General features: G+C 38.9%; 1 protein-coding gene across 17 annotated transcripts in view; it reads right to left on the reverse strand.

Annotated features, from left to right (window-relative positions):
* Positions 1–17,827, reverse strand: part of CTNND2 (catenin delta 2) — a 717,568-nt gene that overhangs the window by 127,335 nt on the left and 572,406 nt on the right. For all 17 annotated transcript variants that reach the window (XR_013544226.1, XR_012086701.2, XM_072998494.2 and 14 more), the window contains 2 exons: positions 13,044–13,257; positions 942–1,125 (listed from right to left, as the gene is read on the reverse strand). Coding sequence is in view for 15 of the 17 variants with exons in the window: in XM_072998494.2 (XP_072854595.2) it covers positions 942–1,125; positions 13,044–13,257 (398 nt within the window). In the remaining 2 variants the exon portion in view is untranslated. The remainder of the gene's footprint in view (positions 1–941; positions 1,126–13,043; positions 13,258–17,827) is intronic.

Here is a 17,827-nt window from a genome sequence, read left to right on the forward strand (position 1 = left end):
GGAAAATTCAAACACTCTGGTTTTCCATGAAGACACTGGTTAGGCCTACACATACTGAAGACTCTAAACATGCAACAGGACTGAGTGCTCAGGTGCTACTGAAGAAAATGGAAAAACTGGAGTGCTCCAACACTGTTCATGATAATGGAAAAACTAGAGGATAATGTATATTCTTAACAATTACTACTGTTATGTAATTATTATTATTAATTTATGTTACAAGTTGACATACAAGAAAGGAACTACTGATTCCTGAGTTACATTTGTAAACTAGGCACTATATTAACTAGTTATGTGTTTGCATATGTGAAAACCAGGATAACAATTCTGTATTGCTCAAAAATATCTTCCATGTGAATGGTGTGATAGGAAGGTCTGACGAGCTCGTGTCAGCGATGAAATCATGAGTGGACAGACCAGCCCCATGGGGCCGGACCCTCGTTATTTCCACCTGTGCGAGGATATTCATATACGAATACCCCAATCTCTAGTAATAAGTTCTAAAAGAACTGTTAGATAAGTTAGCAGAACCAATAGCTCACCAAGACAAAACAGAATAATGCTTGCAGCTAGTGACTGCAGTCTATTGGGAACCTGTGATATTTTGGAATGTCAGACAGGTAGGCAGGGAAAAAAGGATGATTTTTAAATCCTGGATGGGCTGCTCAACAAGGATAGTGGGGCACATTTTCTAAGTCTCAAACTGCATGGTCTCACCATATAAGGAGACCAATAATATATTTTATAGATATTGGTCAAGAGTACCTCTCAACACTTGACATGGAGCAACTGTATTAAAGGACAGATATATATGAAAACATTGTGTGCTGAGGCAACAATGCTGTTTGAAAATAAATTCTAATGGGATGTTTCTCAGATGCTGGGGTAAAAAGGCTCTTCTAGATCTGAACATATATACAGTTTAAGCCATAAGAACTCACCTTAGGCACCCAGTGGCATTGCGCAGCACCTGTGATGAATGAAGCTGTATTTTGTGGTCATCCTGGAGTGGGGAGTTTTCCCATCCTGAATGAGGAATGATCACTGCATTGGTCAACACTGCAAGGGCATCCTGGATAATTGGCATTTTCAGTGCATCACAAGAGGACAGATTCCAGAGAACTCCTAAAAACAAATAAGAAAGCAAATGGCAATTGGCATTATGTACAGAAACAGAAAGAAGTATAAAATAAATATTGCAGAGTGAAAAAGCCCACAAGCAGCCACCAGTGCTCTCTGCTCCCCTTTAGCAGCTGAATCTCAATGTACTAACTTAGCTAAGCCAGCTTTTAAGAAATTGAGTTTGTGACGAGAGACCCATTTAGTTCAAGCAAAACTGATGTATCATATACCCTCTGTGGGGATGCCATTCCCAAGGTTGCTAAGCTGTTGGCTCAATCTACAGTAGAGGGCAAACCCTCCTGGATGACGTCACGGCTGCTTCTGAGGGGCATGACTGCCCACCATTCTTCTTTTTTCTTATAGGTGCTAGAGAGCTTGCATAGAGCCTTTCCTTAGGCCAATTATAACAGTATGATGTAACCATTGTCCTATTTGAACTCTGTAACCTATCTGTATACTGTCCACTCTCCGTGAGCTTGTAAGGTTAATAAAAGCACAGTCCTCCTGGGGGCAGGGCAGAATTCATTGGGAACCCATTTGGTGTTATTCTGCCTCTTCTACTAGTCGCCCACAAGGAGCACTGCTGACAGACATCTCTGTGTGTGGCTTACTTCTTTAACTTCTATGTCTAAGATACTATTTGCTATCCTAATTATCTGGTGATCATCACAAAGCCCATCAGGCTTCTCATTTCGTGACTCCAACAACCCTCAAGACTATGCTCTAGAGCTTTTGCTCTATGTATATGGCAATCTGCTCAAGGATATGTAATCTCCCCACCCAATGGAAGATTTGCCAATACTTTTGTGGCTGTATTTATTTATGCTAGTTTAATTTGTTTTTACAATGACTTTACATGTGGTTGGACGGCTAGGAGCCTTAGAACTGTATGATCCATGATCATTCATCATCCAACAAAAAAAAATGGTTAAAACATAAACACAAAACTCACAAAATAGTTACATCAGTTAAAAAAACCCCAAGCAAACACATCACATCTAAAGAATACACACTGCGCCTAAAGGATAAAATCCTGCTCACGTCACTTTGCCCAGTGTAACTTGGATAGGGCCCCGAAATAATTTACTTTAAAGTAATTAAAAGCTTCATCTCCCTCTAGCTCTGAGGTTCCCTAGGACTCCCTGCTGGCCTGGAGAGGCCTTTGGGAGCCTTGGGATGGGGATTGGGGAGCCTTTCATAGTAAAGAAACCAGTAGAAAAATACTTGGCAATCCCAATCCCAGGAGTGACCATCTGGCAGCAAATGTTTACTTTCTTCTACATCTCAAGGCTCCCAAAGACTTCCTTAGGACAAAAGAGAGCCCTAAGAAGCCTCAAAACCTTAAAGAAAAAAAAAAGAGAGAGAGAAGAAGAAGAAGAAGAAGAAGAAGAAGAAGCAGCAGCAGCAGCAGCTTTTAATTATTTTAAATTAAATGCTTCCAGGGCCCATTCCAGGTTAAGCTAGCATAAAGTTATGCAAAATTTATTATTTTGCCCAAATAATAAATATGCTAATAGCCAAGAGGTTTCTCTGTTGATGACTAATACCTGGATTTATTATCATGAGCATAAAGTGGATAGAGAAAGTAAAGCCAATTTCAAATCATTATCTTGCTAATTAAGTGACAATTTGTCATAGAAAAGATGCAATCCATCGTTATCACACATAGTCCTAGGCAGGAGGAAACACACATATTCACACAAACAGAATTTCAAAATTTAAAACTGCAGATCCCGTTCTCTCCTAAAGGAGAAAAGTCTCAGCTCTTTTGCTCAGATTCTGAGAACAGTTTAACTCCTTAGTAATCAAAATATTAAACTGAATAAAAAACATATTAAATTGTTAACTTCAGGAAATTAATAAAGGTCAGTTATGTGTTAGAATTCTGAGTTTTAAAGAAGTTCTATTATGTACATTTTTTTTCCTATTATAAAAATGTTTTCCCCTATAATATTAGAAGATAAAAGTCTTTACTTCTCTGTAGCAGTTGCTAAATTTGTTGCTGCGGTTCAGTCCTCTAAGATAATTGAACCCCATGTTATTTATATATTTTGTTTTTTGTTGCTCAAAAACCTTGACATCTGAGCATTCAGCCTGGAGGCAGGCGGTGCATTTTGAAGAGGCACTTGTCCAGCAGGCTGAGGCAAAGAGGCAGTCTCAAAACCAACAAAATCAGGGAGCTGGGCAGGGGACAGATTGTATTTTTCTTCAAAGTGGAAAGTACTGTCACTCTCAAATTGGCCTCCTCAGCCACACTAGACGCTGTTCCAAGACCTCTATTCAGAGCATGTTACCATAGTCTCTTGAGACCGAAGGATGCCTACCTTGTGATTAAATATGTAAACAACAACAACAACAACAACAACAACAACAAACCCACAACCTTTTAGTCTTGATTTTGTAGCTGCATTTCCCCCCATCCTTCAATTATACCATATTATGAGACCCCTTTCCTGCTTAGAAATTCATATACCTTTTGGGAATATACCTATGTATTTATACACTTTGTGAATATATACTGGATTTCCTTTTGATTGTAACATTTGTAAATACAGTATGACAATTTTGCAAAAAAGAAATGTACAATGTTACCAAATGTATAGATTTGTTAGGGAAAATGGCTTATATCTTGCAAGGTATCTCAGGAGGTACCAACTAGATAATTCTGGTGAGAATTTTAAAACCACAGACATTCTTTTTCCCATCTCCTTATGATCAGGCCAGAAAATAAATAATAGCACCTCCAGAATTTAAGAAATCTTTTTTTGCATACTACTGTATACATTTTAGGTGAAAGCAGTGAAGCCTACTATATTTAGCTGTACATCTCTACACGAGCAGTTGACATCACAAGAAAAATAGCACATCTCTGTTTATACACTTCAGTAACTAAGCTAATGTCAAGAGTACTTCTGCAAAAATGTATTACATTGATTAACTGATTAAAATCCCTGACTTGCAATAAAAGTCAAAATACATATTAGAAAAAGTTCTTAGGACTGATGAAAATATTACGTCACCTTAATTGCACAAGTGCCTCTTTGACAGAACATCTATTACTATTTTTTTATTCTGTGACCTTTTTTTCTCCTGATTTTAACTGTATGAACAGTGATTATTTATGAGGCAATGTAGTTCTAGAATTGTGCATTACAGTGGACCCTTGACTTACAGACGGCTTGACTTACAGACTTTTTGAGTTACAGACTTCTCTGGCCGCAAAATTTAGGTTTGACTTGCAGACTGAGATTTGACTTACAGACCAGAAAAAAAACAAAATGGAACAAAAACGGCCTGTTACGGGATTAATGGGTTTTCAATGCACTGCAGGTCAATGGAGACTTGACTTACAGACTTTTTGACTTGAGAACTGCCTTCCAATACGGATTAAGTTCTCAAGTCAAGACCCCACTGTATCTCCATTGAATGTTACACTAACTGTTCATGATAAGGATGAAATCACAAACCAGCAACTTGGAACATGAATTTGTCCAATATATACCATTATAAACCAGGACCGCAAACTTATCTGATTTCAGACCATGTGACCAATGAGGTTTACACAATATCTGCACAATTTCCCAATTCCTTTCAAGCTAAGACTTGAAAACATCTGAGAAAACTGGATTGCTATTATTTGCTTAATGGGAAATTAAAATCTTCTCCAGTACAGGCCCAGAAGCAGCATTTCCAGATTTTTCTACATATAGAGTATTCAGAAGTGGTTTACCATTCTCTTTTTCTGAGGAGTGCCCTGGGACCAAGTTTAGAAGGGCTTTCCCAATGAAAAATGACACAAATGGCACCATGTTCCAACTGGGGTTGTTGGGACATAAGACTCTTATTTTCCAAGAGAAAAGGATGCTATGCCAAAAGATCTAGCTCATCAACCTGCCTTCCCTGCTACAGGTCACTTTTTTAAAACTGAGAAAGTGTGTCTACCAGGCAGGGAAGAAAGTTTGGTCTGCTAAGGTAAATGCAAGGCCTTCAGCCAACCACACAAGAAAGCATAGAAGCTACTATTTAAAGTTGTCAAAAAACCCAGAAACAAACAAACAAAAACAAAACAGCCTTGACCATTGCTTTATGTTTGGATGATAAGTGGTTAACTGATTTAAAAAATGGAGTCAGCTTATGGGATTTCCCCTTGCTTGGTGTCACTTTGTGAATGGTAATGAGTACAAGGAGGTATCCTATAGGCCAGTGGTTCTTAACCTTTTAGAAAGAAACGCCCCCTTGAGCCATTGAGGAAGTTATCATCGCCCCCTCCCCGCGGTGATGATATCTTTCTTATTTATTTATTTATTTATTTATTTATTTATTTATTTATTTATTTATTTATTTATTTATTTATTTATTTATTTATTTTTTATTTATTTATTTATTTATTTATTTATTTATTTATTTATTTATGACACTTAAATCCAATGACCCCTGAAAACAAAATTCAATTCCAAGAAAATGAAATGCCCCCAAAAAGTAACATTTAATGATTTAGTTGCAAGTGAATTTTAAGATGCAAAAAGAAATATTAAAAGGGCATAAAAACAAATCACAATGCAGGAACTAAAAATTTCAAGATGAAAACTCTGAAACTAAATTAAGATTGGAGGAAAATATATATTCATGCACACTGTAAAAAGGCTGCAGCCATCTTAACAGGTTTGGCTTGCTCCAGCTCCCCCCCTACCGCCCCCCTTCTGCTCCAGTGCCCCCACGCCGCCCCTTTTCGTTCTACCGCCCCCCTGAAAAATGAAATCGCCCCCTGGGGGGCATTATCGCCCACGTTAAGAACCACTGCTATAGGCCATCTTCACTGCTGCCATTGGTGTTCTCAACATTCAGGCTGCCCTTTGCTGTGTAAAAACCTGCCTTCCCCACTCCACTGCTGGCAATGCAGGCACAATGTTATGCAGCAATATTGGGCCATTTCCTGGAATTTTGAATATTGGCATCAAAAAGCACAATAACCCACATTAATACATTGGGCCTTTTTGGAAGAACTGAATTAAAGATTAAATTACAAAAAACTATTTTCCAAATTCTTGCCTTTGAAAAAAGAAAACACCATGACACTGAAGAACTGGACTTTTAATTACTCCAGAATAGAAACACGACAAAAACATCAGCAGGTGAGGCCAAGTGATGATGGCAGTTAGCCCTCATTCCTTTTGACATGCTTGGAAATGGATAAAAAATAATTGGCAATCAGGACAACACCACGTCAACAGAGTCCTAACCTACTATAGGAGGTAACATGAATAGAAATGATAGCTTCCTGTCTACATCTGGCAAGGAAAAGAATTTTGAGGGATTTGGTAATTTCTAACCTCTTGAGATGCATTGTAAGAAGAAATGCACCTTGTCTTTGAGAAGCTGCACATCTCCGCTCTTTAAAGACAATTTCTGAAGATGAAAGTGAATGAAACCATGCACATGTTTAAATACGTGAGAGGATCAAAATGTGCAAAAATGAAAAAAAAAATGGGGAGAAGAATGTTTTCAGTAACATTCAGACCTTAGTATACCTGGCTTCCTGAGCATGGTTAGAAGGAAAGCAGCAAGCCTGGTTTCCCTCCATCGACATGTTCTTCTTGCTTTCAAAGCCAACACAAGAGGAGGCGTCCCTCCTCTTCTGGCTTGGTACATTGAAAGCAGCAAGAATGCACTGACAGAAATGTGTGTGTGTGTGTGTGTGTGTGTGTGTGTGTGTTTGTGTGTAGCTACTCACTCTCTAAGCATAATCAGAACACTCTCCACAGAAACATCTGAACAGAGCTTTAGTAAACGGGGGAAAGTTGTATAGGTTAGTAAAACGCACATATAAATGGACACATTAGGAAGCAATGTTAAGAAAAAACATACTGATTTCATTGTAGGAAGAAAACAGAGTCTTGCAACCTAATACAAAACAAATACAGGGTGAAAAAGCAGATGGGATTTACTAAAACTGAATAAAATCAAAACTGATGTTCATATCCCCAGTCAAAGTATAAACTCACAAGAACTATTAATTTTAGATTGACTGAAAACTAGTTCCTATAATTCTCGCAACATAAAGGCTGGCCATCTTACATGCTCTTCCATTGCTGTTTTTGCCACTTTCTCTTGTGGTCTTTGCATAGATCATTCAAGATGTCACTGCCCTCACTCTTTGATGTGAGAAGGGGAAAAAGCTGGATGATGGCCACCTGGCTACAGGTTAGTCTGAGAAGCTCTGATGCCTAAAGTCTCAGATGTGTTTTCTATCAACACTAATTATGTTCCGTTTAACAGCCTTCATGCTCATTTATGTTGATTTGAAACCTTTTAATGACGGCATAATTGCCATAACTTAGCTTGGCATGTACATTCACAGAAAATGAGTGTTTTAGGAACCAGAAAGGAAACTGGTCATCTGAGCTCTAAACCATAAAATATTCACACATCTTGTAATATTTTAATACAAACTGGTCTAAAATACCCTAACTGGCTGCTAAGGAATCTGCATGTTTAATCCCCCCCCCCAGAATAATTATCTAAGAAAATTATATTTGAAAACATTGTGAAAATGCCAATTTTTTCCTCATTTCTCTGGTATCCAAGGAGCACAGGGAGGCACATTCAGCTCTTTTCTGTCCACTGTATCTTTACAAAAGAGGACTTTCACTCAACAGATTTCATGACTGAAGAGGGATTTGAACCTATGCACTCAAAGCCCATCCTTCCACAATACTACACACAGTCAAGCCTAATAATGCAATACTGCTACTAATAACTTTGAATGCTGTTACAGTAGCTCCATTGGCTGATCTGTTTCTGAGAAAAACTCAAAGTGCTGGCTTTAACCTATAAAGCTCTAAAGAGCTTGAGCCCAAGCTATCTCAAAAATCATATCTCCCTTTATGAGCCTGCTTGAGTGTTAAGATACTGTATTTTTTCGTTTACAAGACACCCCAAAGTATAAGACGAACTCCCCTTTTTCTAACCCCAGATTTTAAAAAGCAGGGATCAAAGGGTTTCCTTTTTGCTAAGCCCCTGTGCTTGCTAAAAGGCAAGGAAAGCACTGTCAAAGTGATTGCCTGCTTTTCCTCGCTTTTTAAGAAGGAGGTTAGCAAAAAAGAAAGGCAAGGGCGCGCTGGGTTTAGCAAAAAAGGAAGGGAAGCCATTGTTGCCTTTCCTTTGCTAACATTGTTTTGTTGCCTCTACCACGGGAGGGGACAAAGCAGCGGGAGGGGACAAGGCAGCGGGAGGGGACAAGGCAGCGGTGATCGGGCAGGCGGGGGGAGGCAGCATCAGGATGCGTCGGAGCGCATGTGAATGCTCCTTCTCCTATGCCTCCTGCTGTCTCCGCCCCTGGAGGGGACGGAGGGGACAAGGCAGAGACTGAGATGAGCCCCTCAGTCTCGCTGGAGGAGGTGATTGGGCGGGTGGGGGGGAGGCAGGCATCAAGAGGTGCCAGAGTGTGTGTGAATGCTCCTTCACTTCCGTCTCTGCCTCCTCCTGCTGCTGCTGCCTCGGCCACGGAGGGGAAAAGCCGTGAGCTCTGAAAGAGGTTACTGGGTGGCAGCAGCAAGAGGCGCCCGAGCGAGCGTGCACGACTGCTTCCTTCCGTTTATAAGACGACCCTCAATTTTTCCTTCAATTATTTTAGGAAAAAATGTCATCTTGTACACGGTAAAATATGGTAATCAGGGAAGCTTTTCTCTCAATTCCACCACCCACCCAGGCACACTTCATGGGGACAATTGAGAGGGCCTTCTCTGTTGCTGCTCCAGACTCTGGAACTCCCTCCCACAGAAGGCCAGACTGGTCCCATCTTTGCTGTCCTTCTGCAAAACAGGCAAAGACCTTTATTTATTTAATTTGTTTTAAATATTTATATGCCACTTTTGTCTTACAGCATCCAAAGCAGCTTACAGTATTAAAAGAAACAAAGTTAAAAACCATATAATTAATTTATATAATAAAAAATATTAATGTCTGTTCAGGCAGGCTTTTCCTTAGTGAATTTCTAGGAGACAAGAAATGAGATGGTTTATATTCTGTTGCTTCTAAATCTAGTTTTTGTGATGCTTTTACCTAATTTTTTTAACATAATGTTATTCATTCTTATTTAATAGTTGAATAATTTACTGTTTTTAGTTTTTAATATTTTTAAATGATGTAAGCTGCCTTCAGCACTTTTTTAGGAGAAACGCAGGGTAATTTTTAAAAATAAAATAGAATAAATAATATTTCTGTGAAGTTACTAAACTACAGTGGGAGAACAGCAAAGAATATTCTAGAGAGCACGTTGTTGTTGTTTAGTTGTGTCCCTCAAATCTAATCAGCAGTATAAGTCTTTGTTTTTGCCATACATACATCTCTGTAGAATATCAGGTAGAATGGCTACAAGGGAAAAGACAGAGAGACAGACAGACGGATAGATAGACAGAAATAAAGAGTATATAGTGATTGCAGTATGAACCCTCCCTAGGGGCCCAGGGAATTGAGGGCTTAGGGAAGACCTTGGGCTTTACTGGGGGATTTCTGCTATCACCTGTCTTTTCTTATGCCACCAGCAGTTCAATCTACTGTATTACTTTCAGTTTTCCCTCTCTCCAATTCGATTCACTGACTATCATTTTAAACATCCAAATGCTGACAAGGATCTGAAGTAACTTTTATGATGCTACTCTGAAGGGATGTAGAATGGTTCCTTATTCCACTATGTAGCTGTTCTGGAATCACATACATTTTCCTGACCCATTTTGTTTCTGCACATTTGTCAGAAGGCAGTGCACTTCTCCAATTTCCAATCAATTATCAGCAAAATTATGTAGAAATTATAACCCTGTTTTTGTACATTCTCCCCAGACCTGTGTCCTTGCATTCTTCATATGCCATTCCTTGCTGAATTCTTTTTGCATGTTAAGCTGTGGTTTCACCACTCTCTTCCTGACTTGTCTTGAGAAAGAACAGTACAGCCATTTAAATAAAAACAATGTACTGTATTTTTTGCACCATAAGACTCACTTTTTCCCCACAAAACAGGGGAGTGGAAAGTCTGTGCATCTTATGGAGCGAAGAAAACAGATTATATTTTCCTGTTTTCTTCTCCTAAAAAATCGGTGCGTCTTATGGAAAGGTGCGTCTTATAGAGCGAAAATACGGTATTTGTCCATGTAAATCTTATGCTCTTATTTGATTATTCATCAAGCTTTATCATTTCTTTCCATGAAACTATATTTTTGGTGATATATTTCAGCATCCTTTGATGTTAATAAATACGCACTCACAATCCTAAATCAATGTTACAGAATCTTCTAATTGGGGTGCTCTTCCTCAAGGTAGCTGCAGGCATAAAGAGTTAAAATCCTTCCTCCATCCCTAATCAAGCATGCAAATATACCACAAAATGCTTAGGTGCACTGCCTCATAAAAACTGAAGTGTCAATCAATAGTATATACCATGCTATGGCTGTGTAATAGTTCCATGGTTCAGCTCATTGTGGTGACAAGCTGCATCTGAAGGAGTTGCATGATGGAAGTCAATCCCCTGAACAGACATGCAAATGACCTTCAGACTCCTTAACATAGGGCTATATCCAACATATAAGCTGTTAACTACATGATAAAATACTGTGGGATTTGCTGCGGCTACAGTATGGGTCGATTCAAAGTATTTTTTTTCCTGATCACACAATGCAAAAGCTGATACAGTCTCCCCCTCATTGTTTCCCCCTCTGCCATGAAGTGCTTCTACATTGATCAAGCTAGAACAATTTGAACAGATTTTCCCCATGTGATAAGTTGATTCATTCTTGTAAAGACAAGGGGGATGTCCGTAGCGGTTGTTTCAGTGATGTAAACATGATGTTCAGGACTGTGGGAACACCTGCCCCTGCATTCTCCCCTCCCAATCATCCTCTAATTTTTCTTTACATATATGCGATTAGCACTAGCTCATCTTATCATCAGTACTGATGTGCTAGTTTAGTACTAGATCACCCCAGAATGAGAGAAAAATGGACAAAATAGAAACAACCTACTTGAAATAAAAGATGTTCCTATATTTCTGTAAACTTTAAGAAAAACTTTAGAATGTTGCCACCTCTTCCAGAATACTGTACAGTGGTGCCCCGCATGATGACGATAATCTGTTCCGTTAAAATCGCTGTACAGTGAAATCATCGTCATGCAAAAAAAAAACCCCATTGGAATGCATTGAAAACCAGTTAATGCGTTCCAATGGGGAAATATCTCATCGTCCAGCGAAGATCGCCCATAGAGAACCGCCAATCAGCTGTTTAAAATAGCTGTCTTCCAAAGCTTCTGTCCAGAAAACAGCCATTTTGCGAAGGGAGGGAAACCATTTTGCGAAGGGAAGCCATTTTGCGGAGCCGAAAAAACATTGTTTTGCGAACAAAAGGTTCGCAAAGCAAGAGCTAATCAATGTAAAGCGGATTTCCCCCATAGGAACAATTGTTTTGCGATCGCAATAGCAATTGCAAAAAAGTCATCATCAAGCAAGTCAATCGATTTCATCGTTTACCGGATTAAGCGTCTAGCGGGGCACAAGTGGCTTGCCAGTGAAGTATAAAAGGATTAGCAGAGATGGGACCAGAGGAAGGAAAGAAGGGAGGCTGTGGGCTGAAATGTGAATTTGATAGCATTGGGTGTGAACTCCCGAATCTATCTGCAGCCCCTGTGTGATAACTGACTGTGAATTCTGCTATAACACAGGAATCAAACTGCGGCAAAACTGAATTGGAGTGATTTGGTGTATCAGTTTTGTTTCACCCACTAACTACTGAATCTTCTGCCTTGCTGTGGCAGAAAGCCAACGTGGGTACAACACAGTATAAAGGCAAGTAATTGTCAATTCTAATTAATGGCATGTTTTTCATATAAGCTTTTACAAAGAATAAAGACTAAGACAAAAAGGGAGGCAGAAAAGGAGGATGTACAGTTTTTTAAAAAATAAATGATTAATAGATATCTATCTGTGCTGAACGGCTGTTGTTTGTTTTTCCCATAAGCAGGTAATGCAGAGACTTCCAATGTGCATGGAAATTGTAATTGATTAAGATGATCAGCAGCCTTTCCCCCATTGGCTTAAAGCAAACGTATGGACTGATCTCTGGAGGCAAAGGACCAAGCACTGAAGCTCTGGGTTGAAATTATTTTTTTCCCTTTTGTTGGCCTGCCAGTAATTCTGTCACTCAGTAGGATGCAGCTCCTGAACTCCATGTAGCACAGCATGTGACAGAGAGTATCTAATTAGTCCTGCCTAACAGGTAAGAGATGAAAAGTTGGATGATTAAGATATGGAATTGAATGTATATATAAATATATATAGCCTGTAGTGAAAAAAAAGTCTCAGCAGCGCCTTATTATTTTGAAGTGGTGCTTGAAAGGGGGTGGGGAATAATCCATTACGGTTGAGTCATTTTTTAAAAGGGTTCTGAATATTTACCAAGTATCTTAAAATAGGATTTTCAGAAAGATTATTATTAGTCCCTTAATATGCTTTTAGAGAATTAAATTCTCCACACCCCTTCCCCTAAAATCTCAACAGTTCAAGAAGGAATTAAAAGCAGTAGCCACAAACAGAAAAATTGCAATTAAAACCGCATACCATTATATCATGAAACCTGGCTTCCATGAACAAACCCTGGAACAACTTTGCATCTGCTACTGAAAATATACATGCAACACAACCTGGCTTCATAATTAGTCTACGTATGCACTATATATGTCCGTAAACCCAAGGCTGTCTGTGCTCACTTTCTACACTGTACATTTTCTAGTGCTTATGAAAGGTATCAGCCACAATCCATCACAGATGCATAAGGTGTTTTAATCTCATGGAAGCCAAGTTTCAAACTGCATTGTATACTGTACTTAGCTGGTTTCTAAATGATCTTTCACGTATGGCAAATGAATTATATTCGAACCTGTGACCAGCTCTCTGATTTCCAAATCTGTAGTCTTGCGGAGTAATCGTACTAATGCTGGAATACCCCCACAGTTTTTCAAAGCAATTTTGTTGTCGTCATTGGCCTTCCCATATACCAAGTTCCTCAGAGCTCCACAGGCACTGCGGTGGACTTCAGTCATCCGATGATCCAACAGGTCCACCAGTAATTGTATTCCTCCTTGTCTTCTTATCTGAAACGGCAAAATGAGGTAAAATAATCAGAGGCAAGTTCTCAGCGAAGTGTAACATACTGTCAGTCTTCTGTAACAACTGAGAGAGTGCTGATGCTAACAAGACAAAATGCTGGACAAACCTTCTTTGTCTTTTCAAGGTTATTATGGAAAGTAAAAGTACATTACTTGGGAAGAGCAAAGCACCCATCAAAACAACTAGACAGGTGATGGAAGAGCAGCTTTGAAAGAGACTATTTTCCTCACTTGGAAAGAACAAAATAAGCTACCTTCAGGGACAGCAGATGCCACCTGCGCTGAGGATCTGATTTTCTGGTTATGGTAAAAGCTGTCATCATAATTATTATCCGAGGGAAAAAAAGAGGAACACCAGTGTCTAACTGCTCGCAGTAATTATATATCAACATCATAGCTTCTGCAAGGCTATTAGCTGGTTTGCAAATATGAGGAATATGTAGCATTGGCTTATTAAAATTATGGTAAGCACACGATTAAAAGCAAAACTCTGATTAAAAAGTATAATTCAACTAATGTACAGAATGTGTGTGTCTTTCTAGATTTTCTCACATGAAATGTTATTGCATTTTCATCACAAATAGAAGTTAAAAGGAAAACGAAGAGTAACAGTTTTGAAGGCATACTGATTATGTGTCATGACTAACAGAATTAAATCAAAACAAAGTTCACAATTCATGGAAAGGAGGAAATACCTTTATTAAAACTAACTATGACTAATTAGATGTATTGACTTTGTTGTAGAAGTAAACAGTAAAATGTATTTTTCAAAACATTGCATATAATATTTGGAAATTAAACCCAAAATGACACCATTATTAGTACAAGTAAAATTTATAGTCATCTACAAGGCCAACTGACACCCAACACCCTGCAGGAAATCTTGTAGGGGAGAGAAGTAGACAGCTCTACTCTAATCAGAGGGACCATTCCCTGGGCTTGACTGGCTTGGTTCTGTTTTCTTTTAAATGGATGGCTTATAATGTACAGGTATCATTTTATTAATATTACAAAGCAACTTTGAGGTTTTTAGTTGAGAACCAGAAAGCAAGCACAGTAAACCAATATAAAAAACAGCAACATCCAAAAACAAAAACAAACAAAAGAACTAAGAAAGTGTAACTTAAGGGGGGGGGGAGGTCCTGTCCCGAAACCCCCAACCTCAGATTTTCTGACTAATGACTGACGTGAATTATTCATTAGTGAATTTTATATCATGGATATGCATTGTGAAATACCAAAGATACTTAACAATGAAGGTAATATCTTGTACAGATTTTGGTAATAATGTTGAGACAGACAGACAGACAGACAGACAGACAGACAGAAGTCCGACTCCCAGTCCCTGGCTCTGCAGCCATATACCCAATCTGCTGATCAAGCGATCGATCGATCGATCCTTCCTTCCTTCTTCCCTCCCTTCCTACCTATAATGCAGCTGATTATCCAGTCTTGTAAGACCCTCTGAATGCTTGTTTAATATGTAAAGCAGTTCTTGTTACAAGCTCACACTTTATTCTTAAACAGAGAGGCAGATGACTCACACAATCTCCCTCTGGCATATGATGCACATGGGGAATCACATCTTTGAACACTCCCTCCCAGAAAATATTCCCTCCACCTACAGAATTAGCTCTTTAGAGAGAAGGTTTGGATTAAGAGTGGATGGAGTAATCAGTTTCCAGTCTGTTTTGGCACCTGAAGACTCACAAGTACATTCCATCCTGTTTGTGCATCAACCTGTGATTTTTTTTAAACGGAAAAATATTGCATTATTGTTGATTTTATTTTTCATGAATGATACAGGGCATTACTCTTTTAAGTGTCCATTGAGTAGTAAGTCCTTCCAGCATAGTAATGTGGGGCTGTTTTGTGTGTGCAAGCATAACCACTGTACAAGTGGCAATCCTCAAAAAGAAAGCCCACTCTCTGCTTATACAATGGCAAAGCTTGCCCAAGTGCCACAATCCGGCTTTAATATGTTAGCAGGGCTTTATGATACTGGCTGTATTTTCATATGCTCTTGACTGTTAACATACACATTTTAATACACATTTAGGCACTGAGCTGAGAAATCAGTTTTAAAATTCAATAACCAAAGGATGATTCTATAATTATATTTCTATCTGGATTAACAGCCCAAGAAACACAAATTTGGAAGATTCCGTTAAAATGCAGAACAAGATCATAAGGTAACTGTTCTTTGGATTTTTTCCTTGGGATGAGAGACTGCATTTGGACTAAACCATCATAGAGGTGAGAAGATTTGTCAAGATTCAAAACTGTTCAGGAAGAGATTCATTTTTATTCATCCGATATTACTTCTTTCATATTATTAATACTGGGATATTTTATCATACAAAAAGCACAGCTATTGAGGAATGAATAGTTGTTTGCTTCTTCTTATTATTTCTTAGAGGTTACATGTCATGACAGTGGTTTCATCTACGTCATTACACAACAGCAGGCAAAACTGGAAAGACTGACATACCAGAAGGTTCCCCAGTTAACAAAAGGAAAACTGAGACCCTAGGCTTAGAGCTCTTTTGCTTTCCTTTCTTTCTTACACTTCCCAGATGCAGGGAAGAGGACAGACCCCACAACAGAAGTGCTCTGATGGGCAAATGGGGTTTACTTCATATTAGATGGAGGGGAAAGTGCTGGCAGCTCTTAACTCAAGATGATATAAAAGTAAATTCCCCTGTCAGTTTTTCATAGAGGCAGGTTGGGGAATAAGCTTTATAACATAATATACATACTTACCTTGAGATATCTGAGAACATAAGGTGAAATTACATTTGATAACCTTTCCTTCTCAGTGTCCATAGATAATTTACAATCATTTTGCTATTGTATATAATATGATTCACAAATACAGTAGACCTGGCTTGTGTGCAAAAGTACATGAACCAAATGTTCATATATTCAGCCAGGCAATCTATCTCTTTCACATGTACATTCCAGGTCTTTGTTTGGCCCACCTTTGCAAGCAGCAAGGAAGAGAGAAGATCCAGTAACATAGACACAATTGTGAAAATGTTAAGCCCATGTGTCTTTCACATTATAGAAGAAACCATCTTTAGTGAAGAGTTTTAGCACAGTATACCTATAAAATACATAATGTTTATCCTAGCAGAGCTGCAGTGAAGCTAGGACTCACAGAGTTGAAGTCCTAGGACTTTCTGATTAGCAGGGCCTATCACATCATCTGCCACAACCTTCTGTCTTCTCTGCCCCCTTTCAGCTTATTTGCAATCTACAGAATAGCTGGGGGTGGGGACAGATTTTTCCAGGAACCATATATTATTGCAAACTACCCTTCTTGTCATGCAAGGTACTGGAGAGTGAGTGAGCTGTTAGGAGGCATTAGCACAACAAATGCCCACTCCTCATTTATTAATATGGATCAATAGGGATCAATCTTGTTGTTTGCATTTTTGGATTCATCTTGTCAGATGGGGAAGGATGATTATTGGAGCAGTTTTGATAAATACTTGCATCTCCAAATTTAATATCCTACTCCTGTTTGCAATTTAAAACAAAATCTTTACTACTATGCTCTAGTAGCAGTAAACTACATTAAAGTGTATACTTGAGGCAAGGGTCTGAGTGTGCAAAACAATTCTTATAACCTGGCAAAGCTCAGTGGCCTGTAAGTACATCTAGAACTTCTAGATGTTCTTGGTTACCAGTACCATAGGTAAAGATGGTCCAAAAGTGTCTGGAGTTCTAGGCTAGCCCACCCTGTTTTAAACATACATGGGGTATAGGGAAGAGACAATCTGATTTTAAAATCACGTCTAGGTCTGACTCTGGTCCTTGAACATCCCATCCTTTGCTTCAAGGAAAATGATATAAGCACAAAAGGCAGTAAGTACAAACACGTATTTGAAACTAAAAATACAATGTATTCTTGAATACATTGCCGGCCACAGAGACTGGGGAAACATTAGGACGAAAAACCTTCAGAACATGGCCAAACAGCTTGAAAAAACTACAACAACTAAAAATACAGTTATTTTTAAAAGGGTGTGTTCAGAATAGATTGAAGTAAAACATTGAGAAAGATGACTGAGATGGACAAAGGAGGAGGAAGAGAAGAGTGAGACACTAAGAACAGTGTTACAGCCTTCACCAAAGGAAACATCTGGCGTCTTTCAACATTTCCTCATAGTGTCAAAAGCCTATGCAAGGAGTGTCCTCATACTGCAAAAGCAAAACAAATTCACCTTCTGGCTCCCCACTTTCACCTTTTACTGCTTGTGATAAGCACCAGCCAAGGCACTTACTTAATCTAAGTGCCTGAGAATGAATTGCAGCCAGGTGTGTAAGTGGCTAAGCAGCCTGCAAACCTACTGCCTCCATTAACTCTCAGCTACCTGTCTTTGACAGAGCATCAAGGTCATTTATCCCATTTAGGAAAGTAAGAGGGCTTCAAATCTTACAAGCTCCCCATGAGCTGTTGATACTGGACAAACGTATACTGCCATCTACTGCAGGACAAAAGCCTTTAATTGCTATGCTTCCAAAAATAATGTAAATATGACTAACATAA

This window comes from Pogona vitticeps, chromosome 4 (assembly GCF_051106095.1).
Source record: "Pogona vitticeps strain Pit_001003342236 chromosome 4, PviZW2.1, whole genome shotgun sequence".
Lineage (NCBI taxonomy): Eukaryota > Metazoa > Chordata > Lepidosauria > Squamata > Agamidae > Pogona > Pogona vitticeps.